This window comes from Bombina bombina, chromosome 9 (assembly GCF_027579735.1).
Source record: "Bombina bombina isolate aBomBom1 chromosome 9, aBomBom1.pri, whole genome shotgun sequence".
Classification (NCBI taxonomy): Eukaryota; Metazoa; Chordata; class Amphibia; order Anura; family Bombinatoridae; genus Bombina; species Bombina bombina.
Window position 1 is genome coordinate 184153500 of NC_069507.1, and position 15180 is coordinate 184168679.

The 15180-nt window shown below is 38.6% G+C and overlaps 1 protein-coding gene across 1 annotated transcript in view; it reads right to left on the reverse strand.

The window, feature by feature from the left end:
• The window catches only part of DOCK1 (dedicator of cytokinesis 1), an 827740-nt gene that overhangs the window by 555575 nt on the left and 256985 nt on the right, over positions 1 to 15180 (reverse strand). The window contains exons 12-13 of the mRNA XM_053692513.1: positions 15109 to 15180; positions 1755 to 1880 (exon numbers count right to left, since the gene is read on the reverse strand). The exon at positions 15109 to 15180 is cut by the window's right edge and continues 8 nt beyond it. Coding sequence (XP_053548488.1) covers positions 1755 to 1880; positions 15109 to 15180 — 198 coding nt within the window. The remainder of the gene's footprint in view (positions 1 to 1754; positions 1881 to 15108) is intronic.

Below are 15180 nucleotides of genomic sequence, written 5' to 3' on the forward strand. Positions count from 1 at the left end.
AGTTTGATACTTTTGCTTCTTCTGAGGCTATTTTTGGGAGAAAGGTTTTGCAAGCCGTGGTGCCTTCCATTTAGGTGACCTGATTTGCTCCCTCCCTTCATCCGTGTCCTAAAGCTTTGGTATTGGTTCCCACAAGTAAGGATGACGCCGTGGACCGGACACACCTATGTTGGAGAAAACAGAATTTATGTTTACCTGATAAATTACTTTCTCCAACGGTGTGTCCGGTCCACGGCCCGCCCTGGTTTTTTTTTTTTTAATCAGGTCTGATAATTTATTTTCTTTAACTACAGTCACCACGGTACCATATGGTTTCTCCTATGCAAATATTCCTCCTTAACGTCGGTCGAATGACTGGGGTAGGCGGAGCCTAGGAGGGATCATGTGACCAGCTTTGCTGGGCTCTTTGCCATTTCCTGTTGGGGAAGAGAATATCCCACAAGTAAGGATGACGCCGTGGACCGGACACACCGTTGGAGAAAGTAATTTATCAGGTAAACATAAATTCTGTTTTTATAAACAAACAGAAGTGCAACTTTAAAATATAAAAAAACAAACAAACTGTAAACTGTATCGGCTGTATTGCACATATTACCCAATATAAAAACTAACAGTTCTCTGTTAATAATTAAAACAAGTATCAAGTAACTCAACACAACAAAAAGTTTCTGCAGCTAACACAGGCACAGCATAACAAACCCATACTCATGGGTTATGCTTATTTCTATAGGAAGAATCAATTGATTGTTCACCAATTCTAAAAATTTTCGGCAACGATATTAGCACTGCTCTAGAACTTCCAAACTCATTATATACTCCTGGAGTAAAGGTTTATTAACCTGTTTTTATTTATGGTATTAAGGTTTGAACATGCAATACAGATTTAACTGTTGGGGTATAAAACATGTCTTTATTTATCTTAAAATTTAATAAAAATGAAGTTTCGTAAATTTGACAAAAGAGCAGTAATTAGATATGGATTGATTATCACACTTTGCATAAAATGTTTTTGTCAGCAAATTTTGATTTAGTTTTAGTCATAGTCTTTTGACTAAAATGTCATTTTAGTTTTAGTCGTATTTTAGTCATCAGAATTTCTTTAGTTTTATACTCATTTTATTCTAGTTTTAAGTCAATGAAATTAACACTGATGGGGAGGGCTGTGGATCACCCAAAGAGCAGCATACTATAGACCAGGTGACTGGCAGATAAATCTGCATTTCACCTGAAAAGCCTCTGACATTTCCACTGTGGGAAAAGATTTTTACTGCCTAGCTGAAACTCTTAACTTCCAATCTGTCCTTCGTAGACACTCTGAGGGGGAAATCAGACCCCCCATCAATGATATGTAGATCATAACTTAATGAATTAACCTTAGTCCATCTTATAGACAAATATTTCACTGAAGGATTCTGAGAAATTGGGTGGGATTACTCTAGTATGGCTGTTTTGCCTCCTCCTAGTAGACTGGAGTGTAATCCCACATGTGATGTTTGTGGACTATTAAAGAAATATATATTTGAATATTTAAATAAAAATGTCTTGCAAACTTCTCAAATTGACTTTTATATGCATGAGTTTTCTTAAGGTAAGCAAGTTAAGTGCTTAACCTGTAGCCTACTCTTCATTACAGTTGATAATATACAAAGCAAATGAGCTTCCTTTTTCATACCCATGTAATCTAATGCAGTGAATAATAGAATGGTATTTAAAGATCTTCCTCATTCTGAATTTGTAATGCAATCTTCACAAACCTGGCATTATTATCTCTGGAAACCCCATTTTCCTTGCAACAGCTGTGGTTCGATCGACTAGATGAGGAAATTCTTTTCTAATCTGATGTATGTCACCAGGCAGCAACTTCATTGTAACCCACAGACCTGAAACAGAAGCAAATTCTGAAGGTTTATAAAATCCTTTTATAAACAGAGTACTTGTCAGCACACAATAAGAATAAAAGCGCATTGAAACCTACACATCAAATTTAATAGGTAACTAGACTGACCAAAATGTTACAAATATGTTAGTCGGCTTAAGAGGATAAAAACAATATTTTGAAAGCCAGAATTAGTTAACGTATTTAAACAGCTTCAAGGAAAGCCTAGGATGCATGTCTGCCAATAGACAGGCAGACAGACAGAGAGAGAGTCAATCTTTCACAAATATACTGACTATGGCATGAAAGTAGAAATACATAATCACTTATGAGTGTGTCATTTTGTGCAAATAATTGTTTTTATGTGTAGTATGTTAAGACAAATCCCTATTGGAATAAAGATGTGCTTATATTTAAATGTTCTAAACTGTGTTTAAACCATCATTTAAGAGGGGCACAATATTCCCAAAGGGCTTCAGTTAATGTTACCATCCATTTCTTTTTTCTTCTTCTTGGTTCATTCTATATAAGTTCTCATTAATAAAAAAAGATCAAACTTCCTCGTTTTGGAAAATTCAACCATGCACTCTTACATGTTATAAAAAGGTACTTACTCCAATATTCCTAAAGGAACACTAAATACATTTCAGGTACCTCCCTCTATTAAAGGGTGCAGCCATTACACCGCAAGTATCTGAAGGAGAGATGCTGCGCATAAACAAACAGGTCAGCACTGGAATGTATTGAAAGACATATTTCAACATGGCAGCACCCATGACTAGAGGGGGGTGGGAAATTATCTCAATACTATGCTTATAAAATGTATTTAGTGTTTAATATCTCTAACTTGTTAATATCCATTAAAAGGTATGCTGGAGAGAAGATAACCTTCTCCTCTTCTTTACAGAGCTTTGGATGCACTAAGCCTCCTATTAGCACGGGGCTCCAAAAGGCCTGCATGCACTAAAGGAGAAGATCCTTTAGTGCAGACCATGGGAGCCGCTGCACTAAGCCTCCTATTAGCGAGGCCAGGACTTTGTGAAGAAGAGGAGCAGCTTAGCGGGGCTCTCCAGCTCGCTAAAGATAAATATAGGCTACAGAAGAACTTTTTCATCTGTAGCTTAGGAAACTACATCATTTATGTAAGAATTTACCTGATAAATTCAATTCTTTCATATTGGCAAGAGTCCATGAGCTAGTGACGTATGGGATATACAATCCTACCAGGAGGGGCAAAGTTTCCCAAACCTCAAAATGCCTATAAATACACCCCTCACCACACCCACAATTCAGTTTAACGAATAGCCAAGAAGTGGGGTGATAAAGAAAGTAGTAAAAAGCATCAACCAAGGAATTTGGAAATAATTGTGCTTTACACAAAAAAATCATAACCACCATAAAAAGGGTGGGCCTCATGGACTCTTGCCAATATGAAAGAAATGAATTATTCAGGTAAATTCTTACATAAATTATGTTTTCTTTCATGTAATTGGCAAGAGTCAATGAGCTAGTGACGTATGGGATATCAATACCCAAGATGTGGAACTCCACGCAAGAGTCACTAGAGAGGGAGGGATAAAAATAAACAGCCATTTCTCGCTAAAAAAATAATCCAACAACCCAAAATATAAGTTATTCTCATAATGAAAAGAAAAACTAAAAACATCAGCAGAAGAAACTGAAACAGCTGCCTGAAGAACTTTTCTACCAAAAACTGCTACTGAAGAAGCAAATACATCAAAATGGTAGAATTTAGTAAATGTATGCAAAGAAGACCAAGTTGCTGCTTTGCAAATCTGATCAACTGAAGCTTCATTCTTAAAAGCCCACGAAGTGGAGACTGATCTAGTAGAATGAGCTGTAATTCTCTGAGGCGGGGCCTGACCCGACTCCAAATAAGCTTGATGAATCAAAAGCTTTAACCAAGAAGCCAAGGAAATAGCAGAGGCCTTCTGACCTTTCCTAGGACCAGAAAATATAACAAATAGACTAGAAGTCTTCCTGAAATTTTTAGTAGCTTCAACATAATATTTCAAAGCTCTTACCACATCCAAAGAATTTAACCCTTTAAGGACACAGATTTCAGTTTTCTCAATTGTTTTATGACGGAAAAATTCCGTCACATGTCCTTAAGAGGTTAAGGATCTTTCCAAAGAATTCTTAGGATTAGGACACAAGGAAGGGACAACAATTTCTCTACTAATGTTGTTAGAATTCACAACTTTAGGCAAAAATTTAAATGAAGTCCGCAAAACCGCCTTATCCTGATGAAAAATCAGAAAACATAATTTATGTAAGAACTTACCTGATAAATTCATTTCTTTCATATTAGCAAGAGTCCATGAGCTAGTGACGTATGGGATATACATTCCTACCAGGAGGGGCAAAGTTTCCCAAACCTCAAAATGCCTATAAATACACCCCTCAACACACACAAATCAGTTTAACGAATAGCCAAGAAGTGGGGTGATAAGGAAAAAAGTGCGAAAGCATAAAAAATAAGGAATTGGAATAGTTGTGCTTTATAGAAAAAAATTATAATCACCACAAAAAAAGGGTGGGTCTCATGGACTCTTGCTAATATGAAAGAAATGAATTTATCAGGTAAGTTCTTACATAAATTATTTTTTCTTTCATGTAATTAGCAAGAGTCCATGAGCTAGTGATGTATGGGATAATAAATACCCAAGATGTGGAACTTCCACGCAAGAGTCACTAGAGAGGGAGGGATAAAATAAAGACAGCCAATTCCGCTGAAAAATAATCCACACCCCAAACAAAGTTTAAATCTTATAATGAAAAAAACTTTAATTATAAGCAGAAGAATCAAACTGAAACAGCTGCCTGAAGTACTTTTCTACCAAAGACTGCTTCAGAAGAAGAAAACACATCAAAATGGTAGAATTTAGTAAAAGTATGCAAAGAAGACCAAGTTGCTGCTTTGCAAATCTGATCAACCGAAGCTTCATTCCTAAATGCCCAGGAAGTAGAAACTGACCTAGTCGAATGAGCTGTAATCCTCTGAGGCGGAGTTCTACCCGACTCAACATAAGCATGATGAATCAAAGACTTTAACCAAGACGCCAAAGAAATGGCAGAGGCCTTCTGACCTTTCCTAGAACCAGAAAAAATAACAAATAGACTAGAAGTCTTTTGGAAATCTTTAGTAGCTTCAACATAAAATTTCAAAGCTCTTACTACATCCAAAGAACGTAACGATCTTTCCTTAGAATTCTTAGGATTAGGACACAATGAAGGAACCACAATCTCTCTACTAATGTTGTTAGAATTCACAACCTTAGGTAAAAATTTAAATGAAGTCCGCAACACTGCCTTATCCTGATGAAAAATCAGAAAAGGAGATTCACAAGAAAGAGCAGATAACTCAGAAACTCTTCTAGCAGAAGAGATGGACAAAAGAAACAAAACTTGCCAAGAAAGTAATTTAATATCCAGAGAATGCATAGGTTCAAAAGGAGGAGCTTGTAGAGCTCCCAGAACCAAATTCAAACTCCAAGGAGGAGAAATTGACTTAATGACAGGTTTGATATGAACCAAAGCCTGTACAAAACAATGAATATCAGGAAGATTAGCAATCTTTCTGTGAAACAGCACAGAAAGAGCAGAAATTTGTCCTTTCAAGGAACTTGCAGACAAACCTTTATCCAGACCATCCTGAAGAAACTGTAAAATTCTAGGAATTCTAAAAGAATGCCAGGAAAATTGATGAGAAGAACACCAAGACATGTAAGTCTTCCAGACTCGATAATATATCTTCCTAGACACAGATTTACGAGCCTGTAACATAGTATTAATTACGGAGTCAGAGAAACCTCTATGACTAAGAATCAAGCGTTCAATCTCCATACCTTCAAATTTAATGATTTGAGATCCTGATGGAAAAATGGGCCTTGAGATAGAAGGTCTGGTCTTAACGGAAGAGTCTAAGGTTGGCAACTGGCCATCCGAACAAGATCCGCATACCAAAACCTGTGAGGCCATGCTGGAGCCACCAGCAGTACAAACGAATGCTCCTTTAGAATCTTGGAAATCACTCTTGGAAGAAGAACTAGAGGCGGAAAGATATAGGCAGGATGATACTTCCAAGGAAGCGACAATGCATCCACTGCCGCCTGAGGATCCCTGGTTAGTTTCTTGTTTAGATGAGAAGCCATCAGATCTATTTCTGGAAGACCCCAGATTTGAACAATCTGAAGAAATACCTCTGGGTGAAGAGACCATTCGCCCGGATGCAACGTCTGGCGACTGAGATAATCCGCTTCCCAATTGTCTATACCTGGGATGTGAACCGCAGAAATTAGACAGGAGCTGGATTCCGCCCATACAAGTATCCGAGATACTTCTTTCATAGCCAGAGGACTGTGAGTCCCCCCTTGATGATTGATATATGCCACGGTTGTGACATTGTCCGTCTGAAAACAAATGAACGATTCTCTCTTCAGAAGAGGCCACGACTGAAGAGCTCTGAAACTCGCACGGAGTTCCAAAATGTTGATTGGTAATCTCGCCTCCTGAGATTCCCAAACCCCCTGCGCTGTCAGAGACCCCCATACCGCTCCCCAACCTGTCAGACTCGCATCTGTTGAGATCACAGTCCAGGTTGGAAGAACAAAAGAAGCCCCTTGAATTAAACGATGGTGATCTGTCCACCACGTCAGAGAGTGTCGTACAATCTGATTTAAAGATATTAACTGTGATATCTTTGTATAATCCCTGCACCACTGGTTCAGCATACAGAGCTGAAGAGGTCGCATGTAAAAACGAGCAAAGGGGATCGCGTCCGATGCAGCAGTCATAATACCTAGAATTTCCATGCATAAGGCTACCGAAGGGAATGATTGAAACCGAAGGTTTCGACAAGCTGAAATCAACTTCAGACGTCTCTTGTCCGTCAGAGACAAAGTCATGGACACTGAATCTATTTGGAAACCTAAAAAGGTTACCCTTGTCTGAGGAATCAATGAACTCTTTGGTAAATTGATCCTCCAACCATGTTCTTGAAGAAACGACACAAGTCGATTCGTATGAGATTCTGCTAAATGTGAAGACTTAGCAAGTACCAAGATATCGTCCAAATAAGGAAATACCACAATACCCTGTTCTCTGAATACAGATAGAAGGGCACCAAGAACTTTTGAAAAAATCCTTGGAGCCGTTGCTAGGCCGAACGGCAAAGCCACAAATTGGTAATGCTTGTCTAGAAAAGAGAATCTCAGAAACTGAAAATGATCTGGATGAATAGGAATATGCAGATATGCGTCCTGCAAATCTATTGTGGACATATAATGCCCTTGCTGAACAAAAGGCAGAATAGTCCTTATAGTTACCATTTTGAATGTTGGTATCCTTACATAACGATTCAATATTTTTAAATCCAGAACTGGTCTGAAGGCATTCTCCTTCTTTGGCACAATGAATAGATTTGAGTAAAACCCAAGCCCCTGTTCCAGAATTGGAACTGGCACAATTACTCCAGCCAACTCTAGATCTGAAACACATTTCAGAAATGCCTGAGCCTTCACTGGATTTATTGGAATGCGAGAAAGAAAAAATCTTCTTGCAGGTGGCCTTACCTTGAAACCTATTCTGTACCCTTGTGAAACAATGTTCTGAATCCAAAGACTGTGAATCGATTTGATCCAAATTTCTTTGAAAAATCGCAATCTGCCCCCTACCAGCTGCGCTGGAATGAGGGCCGCACCTTCATGTGGACTTGGGAGCTGGCTTTGGCTTTCTAAAAGGCTTGGATTTATTCCAGACTGGAGAAGGTTTCCAAACAGAAACCGTTCCTTTAGGGGAAGGATCAGGCTTCTGTTCCTTATTCTGACGAAAGGAACGAAAACGATTAGCAGCCCTATATTTACCTTTAGATTTTTTATCCTGAGGTATAAAAGTTCCTTTCCCACCAGTAACAGTTGAAATAATAGAATCCAACTGAGAACCAAACAATTTATTACCTTGGAAAGAAAGGGAAAGCAAAGTTGACTTAAAAGACATATCAGCATTCCAAGTTTTAAGCCATAAAGCTCTTCTAGCTAGAATAGCTAAAGACATATACCTGACATCAACTCTGATGATATCAAAAATGGCATCACAAATAAAGTCATTAGCATGTTGAAGAAGTTTAACAATGCTATGAGTATTATGATCTGACACTTGTTGCGCCAAAGCCTCCAACCAAAAAGTGGAAGCTGCAGCAACATCAGCCAAAGAAATAGCAGGCCTAAGAAGATTACCTGAACATAAATAAGCTTTCCTTAGAAAGGAATCAATCTTCCTATCTAAAGGATCCTTAAAGGAAGTACTATCTGCCGTAGGAATAGTAGTACGCTTAGCAAGCGTAGAGATAGCCCCATCAACTTTAGGGATTTTGTCCCAAAACTCTAATCTGTCAGATGGCACAGGATACAATTTCTTAAATCTTTTAGAAGGAGTAAAAGAATTACCCAGATTATTCCATTCCCTAGAAATTACTTCAGAAATAGCATCAGGGACAGGAAAAACTTCCGGAATAACTACAGGAGGTTTAAAAAACGAACTTAAACGCTTATTAGATTTAGTATTAAGAGGACTAGAATCCTCAATTTCTAAAGCGATTAAAACTTCTTTAAGTAAAGAACGAATAAATTCCATTTTAAATAAATATGAAGATTTATCAGTGTTAATATCTGAGACAGAATCCTCTGAACCAGAAAAATCCTCATCAGAAACAGACAAATCAGAATGATGATGTTCATTTAAAAATTCATCTGAGAAATGAGAAGTTTTAAAAGACCTTTTACGCTTACTGGAAGGAGGAATAACAGACATAGCCTTCCTAATAGATTTAGAAACAAAATCTCTTATATTAACAGGAACATCCTGAGTATTAGATGTTGATGGAACAGCAACAGGTAATGGAATATTACTAATGGAAATTTTATCTGCATTAGCAAGTTTATCATGACATTCATCACAAACTACAGCCGGAGGAACAGATACCACAAGTTTACAACAAATGCACTTAACTTTGGTAGGACCAGCATCAGGCAGCGTTTTTCCAGAAGTAGCTTCTGATCCAGGGTCAATCTGAGACATCTTGCAATATGTAAGAGAAAAAACAACATATAAAGCAAAATCTATCAAATTCCTTAAATGACAGTTTCAGGAATGGGAAAAAATACCAATGAACAAGCCTCTAGTAACCAGAAGCAAAAGAAAAATGAGACTTAAATAATGAAAAAAAAAAAGGTGGAGACAAAAATGATGCCCACATTTTTTTAGCGCCAAAAATGACGCCACATCCGGTGACGCCGACAATTTTGGCGCAAAACGTCAAAAAAAATGACGCAATCACGAACAACTTCCGGCGACAAGTATGACGCCGGAAATGACAAAGAAATTTTTTGCGCCAAAAAAGTCCGCGCCAAGAATCACAATAAAATGAAGCATTTTCAGCCCCCGCGAGCCTAACAGCCCACAGAAAAAAAAGTCAATTTAAAGGTAAGAAAAAAATTGATAATTCATATGCATTATCCCAAATAATGAAACTGTCTGTCTGAAATAAGGAATATTGATCATCCTGAATCAAGGCAAATAAATGTTTAAACACAAATATTTAGAACTTTAACATAAAAGTGCCCAACCATAGCTTAGAGTGTCACAAAAAATAAGATTTACTTACCGCAGGACACTCATCTACATGTAGTAGAAAGCCAAACCAGTACTGAAACGAGAATCAGTAGAGGTAATGGTATATAAGAGTATATCGTCGATCTGAAAAGGGAGGTAAGAGATGAATCTCTACGACTGATAACAGAGAACCTATGAAAAAGATCCCGTAGAAGGAGACCATTGAATTCAAATAGGCAATACTCTCCTCACATCCCTCTGACATTCACTGCACACTGAGAGGAAAACCGGGCTCCAGCCTGCTGCGAAGCACATATCAACGTAGAATCTAGCACAAACTTACTTCACCACCTCCATGGGAGGCAAAGTTTGTAAAACTGATTTGTGGGTGTGGTGAGGGGTGTGTTTATAGGCATTTTGAGGTTTGGGAAACTTTGCCCCTCCTGGTAGGAATGTATATCCCATACGTCACTAGCTCATGGACTCTTGCTAATTACATGAAAGAAAAGTAGATTCACAAGAAAGAGCAGATAGCTCAGAAACTCTTCTAGCAGAAGAGATGGCCAAAAGGAACAACACTTTCCAAGAAAGAAGTTTAATGTCCAAAGAATGCATAGGTTCAAATGGAGGAGCCTGTAACGCCTTTAAAACCAAATTAAGACTCCAAGGAGGAGAAATTGATTTAATGACGGGCTTAATACGAACTAAAGCCTGTACAAAACAGTGAATATCAAGAAGTTTAGCAATCTTTCTGTGAAATAAAACAGAAAGGGCAGAGATTTGTCCCTTCAAGGAACTTGCAGACAAACCTTTATCTAAACCATCCTGAAGAAACTGTAGAATTCTAGGAATTCTAAAAGAATGCCAAGAGAATTTATGAGAAGAACACCAGGAAATGTAGGTCTTCCAAACTCAATAAATCTTTCTAGAGACAGATTTACGAGCTTGTAACATAGTGTTAATCACCGAGTCAGAGAAATCTCTATGACTTAGTACTAAGCGTTCAATTTCCATACCTTCAAATTTAATGATTTGAGATCCTGATGGAAAAACGGACCTTGAGGCAGAAGGTCCGGCCTTAACGGAAGTGGCCAAGGTTGGCAACTGGACATCCGAACACGATCCGCATACCTGGAGCCACCAGCAACACAAACGATTCTTCCATGATGATTTTGGATATCACTCTTGGAAGAAGAACTAGAGGCGGAAAAATGTAAGCAGGATGATAACACCAAGGAAGTGTCAGTGCATCCACTGCTTCCGCCTGAACATCCCTGGACCTGGACAGGTATCTGGGAAGTTTTTTGTTTAGATGAGAGGCCATGAGATCTATCTCTGGAAGACCCCACATCTGAACAATCTGAGAAAATACATCTGGATGGAGAGACTACTCCCCTGGATGTAAAGTCTGACGGCTGAGATAATCCGCCTCCCAATTGTCTACACCTGGGATATGCACCACAGAGATTAGACAGGAGCTGGATTCAGCCCAAGCAAGTATCCGAGATACTTCTTTCATTGCTTGGGGACTATGAGTCCCACCCTGATGACTGACATATGCCACAGTTGTGATATTGTCTGTCTGAAAGCAAATGAACGGTTCTCTCTTCAGCAGAGGCCAAAACTGCAGAGCTCTGAGTTCTAAAATATTGATTGGTAATCTTGCCTCTTGAGATTTCCAAACCCCTTGTGCTGTCAGAGATCCCCAAACAGCTCCCCAACCTGAAAGACTTGCGTCTGTAGTGATCACAGTCCAGGTTGGCCGAACAAAGGAAGCCCCTTGAACTAAACGCTGGTGATTTAACCACCACGTCAGAGTGTCGAACATTGGGATTTAAGGATATTAACTGTGATATCTTTGTATAATCCCTGCACCTTTTTGCGACAAAAAAATTCTCGCTCCAAGAATGACGCAATAAAGTCTAGCATTTGGCGCACCCGCGGGCCTAATGCTGCCCGCAATTTGAAAGAGTAAAAAGTAGTCAATTTGAAAAAAAGACTAAACCCCAGGTAAGAAAAAAATATTTCTTAATATGTTTTATTTTCCCAAATATGAAACCGACAGTCTGCACAAGGAAATACATGAACCTGACTCATGGCAAATATAAGTACAATACATATATTTAGAACTATATAAATGCATAAAGTGCCAGACCATAGCTGGGGTGTCTTAAGTAATAAAATGCATACTTACCAAAAAGACACCCATCCACATATAGCAGATAGCCAAACCAGTACTGAAACAGTTATCAGTAGAGGTAATGGTATATGAGAGTATATTGTCGATCTGAAAAGGGAGGTAGGAGATGAATCTCTACGACCGATAACAGATAACCTATGAAATAGACCCCCGTTAGGGAAATCATTGCATTTAATAGGTGATACTCCCTTCACATCCCTCTGACATTCGCTGTACTCTGAGAGGAATCGGGCTTCAAAATGCTGAGAAGCGCATGTCAACGTAGAAATCTTAGCACAAACTTGCTTCACCACCTCCATAGGAGGCAAAGTTTGTAAAACTGAATTGTGGGTGTGGTGAGGGATGTATTTATAGGCATTTTGAGGTTTGGGAAACTTGAGGTTTGGGAAACTTTGCCCCTCCTGGTAGGATTGTATATCCCATACATCACTAGATCATGGACTCTTGCCAATTACATGAAAGAAATGTGCATTAGTTTAACAACAAAAAAATGCAAATGTTCTACGAATATTCTGTAAATTAAACGAATACGAATAGGGCATCCAAAGAATATTCCGGGAAACTAATTTCCCGGAATATTCATTATGAAAGATTCAGAGGAACCACATTTTTTGGGCTACACAAGTCTATTGTGCAACCTTGAGGAATAATAACCCAGCCCACAGATTTTTTAATTGTTATGGAATACAAATCATAGGACAATGAACTAAGCCAATGTATGGAGCTGCTCAACCATCATTTAGGGTGTTAAAAAAATTGTTTTGTGGGGCAGATGCCCGACTTTCCAAATCTCTGTAATAGAGCTGCTTGGAATAAGTATTTTTGCATCAGATGTATTAAATATATTTTTGGAATTAGGTTTGCTGTTAGCCTCTCTAACAGTTTCTATCAAATTGGCAAACTGCTAATTGAAAACTTTTTTAAAGTTAGATTTAGATTCAGAATTTTCAGTATGGGATAAAGTATGAGGTATATTCCCAGAATGTTCATGAGCTTGAAGAAAAATCGATTCCAAAAATATATTGAATACATCTAAGGAAAAAATACTTATTCCAAGTAGCTCTAGGGATAACTCACATTTTTTTTAAAAAAATGTAACAGAAAAACAAAGGAAAAAAAAACATTTTAGGTCTATTGGATGAAGTGACCTTTTAAACTATGTCACATGCATGGCGAGGCTTCAGTCTATTCTTTAAACTGTAAGAAGTCTTTTGGACTTGGCCTTCATTATTTATACATATTTAAAAATCATAAATGGATACAATTCCAGTAATGTAATAATATTTAACATATACAATGCAACATATGTGGCTTTGCATTGTATTTGTATGTGTATGTATGGAGGTTAAAGATTCTCTGGAACTAGTGGTTTATGACCAACAAGAAAGAAATGAATGTTTGTAACTATATGTGTCAATAGGAAAAGCAGACATCTATGAGTACCTTCAAGCAGAAAGTAGTTTGTCTAGCATACAATGCGATTCAACGTTACCATGTACTTCCCATTGTCTTAGGGCTGCTGCAGATTAGGCTACCCAATTGAGCCAGAGATTTCAAGATATATTAATTGCCTTTTTCTAAGCAGATACAGTAAGGCAAAAAAGTATTTAGTCAGCCACCAATTGTGCAAGTTCTCCCACTTAAGAAGATGAGAGGCCTGTAATTTTCATCATAGGTATACCTCAACTATGAGAGACAAAATGTGGAAACAAATCCAGACAATCACATTGTCTAATTTGGAAAGAATTTATTTGCAAATTATGGTGGAAAATAAGTATTTGGTCACCTACAAACAAGCAAGATTTCTGTCTCTCACAGACCTGTATCTTCTTCTTTAAGAGGCTCCTCTGTCCTCCACTCATTACCTGTATTAATGGCAACTGTTTAAACTTGTTATCAGTATAAAAGACACCTGTCCACAACCTCAAACAGTCACACTCCAAACTCCACTATGGTGAAGACCAAAGAGCTGTTGAAGGACACCAGAAACAAAATTGTAGACCTGCACCAGGCTGGGAAGACTGAATCGGCAATAGGCAAGCAGCTAGCGTGTGAAATCAACTGTGGGAGCAATAATTAGAAAATGGAAGACATACAAGACCACTGATAATCTCCCTCGATCTGGGGCTCCACGCAAGATCTCACCCCGTGGGGTCAAAATGATCACAAGAACGGTGAGCAAATATCCCAGAACCACATGGGGGACCTAGTGAATGACCTGCAGAGAGCTGGGACCAACGTAACAAAGGCTACCATCAGTAACACACTACGCCGCCAGGGACTCAGATCCTGCAGTGCCAGACGTGTCCCCCTGCTTAAGCCAGTACATGTCCGGGCCCATCTGAAGTATACTAGAGAGCATTTGGATGATCCAGAAGCGGATTGGGAGAATGTCATATGGTCAGATGAAACCAAAGTAGAACTGTTTGGTAGAAACACAACTTATCGTGTTTGGAGGAGAGAGAACATCATACCTACTGTGAAGCATGGGGGTGGCAACATCATGTTTTGGGGCTGTTCCTCTGCAAAGGGAACAGGACGACTGATCCGTGTACATGAAAGAATGAAAGCGGCCATGTATTGTGAGATTTTGAGTGCAAACCTCCTTCCATCAGCAAGGGCATTGAAGATGAAACGTGGCTGGGTCTTTCAGCATGACAATGATGCCAAACACACCTCCTGGGCAACGAAGGAGTGGCTTCGTAAGAATCATTTCAAGGTCCTAGAGTGGCCTAGCCAGTCTCCAGATCTCAACCCCATAGAAAACCTTTGGAGGGAGTTGAAGGTCCGTGTTGCCCAGTGACAGCCCCAAAACATCACTGCTCTAGAGGAGATCTGCATGCAGGAATGGGCCAACATACCAGCAACAGTGTGTGACAACCTTGTGAAGACTTACAGAAAACGTTTGACCTCTGTCATTGCCAACAAAGGATATATAACAAAGTATTGAGATGAACTTTTGCTATTGACCAAATACTTATTTTCCACCATAATTTGCAAATAAATTCTTTCCAAATCAGACGATGTGATTGTCTGTATTTGTTTCCACATTTTCTCTCTCATAGTTGAGGTATAACTATGATGAAAATTACAGGCCTCTCTCATCTTCTTAAGTGGGAGAACTTGCACAATTGGTGGCTGTATATACAGTATTTGTAGCGAGCATGAGTTGTGTAAACAGCGGGAGGCGTCTGTATAAACTGTATAGGGCCAATAAAGATGTGAATATTTCTGCAATAGTCTTGAGATTTTATACGGACTATTTTTTTTCAAAGACTACAGGAGGCGTGTGCCCATATTATAGTCAGCTTCTATAACACTTTTTTTTCTACAAGCTACTTTTGATTACAGGTAAATCTTTTTTACAATATTACATAAAAATATATATATATATACCAACCTTGACCTTTGTGATTAACTTCTTTGGCAGCAATCACTTTGTTTATAACAGTCTGTAGGAAATCGTTCTCTC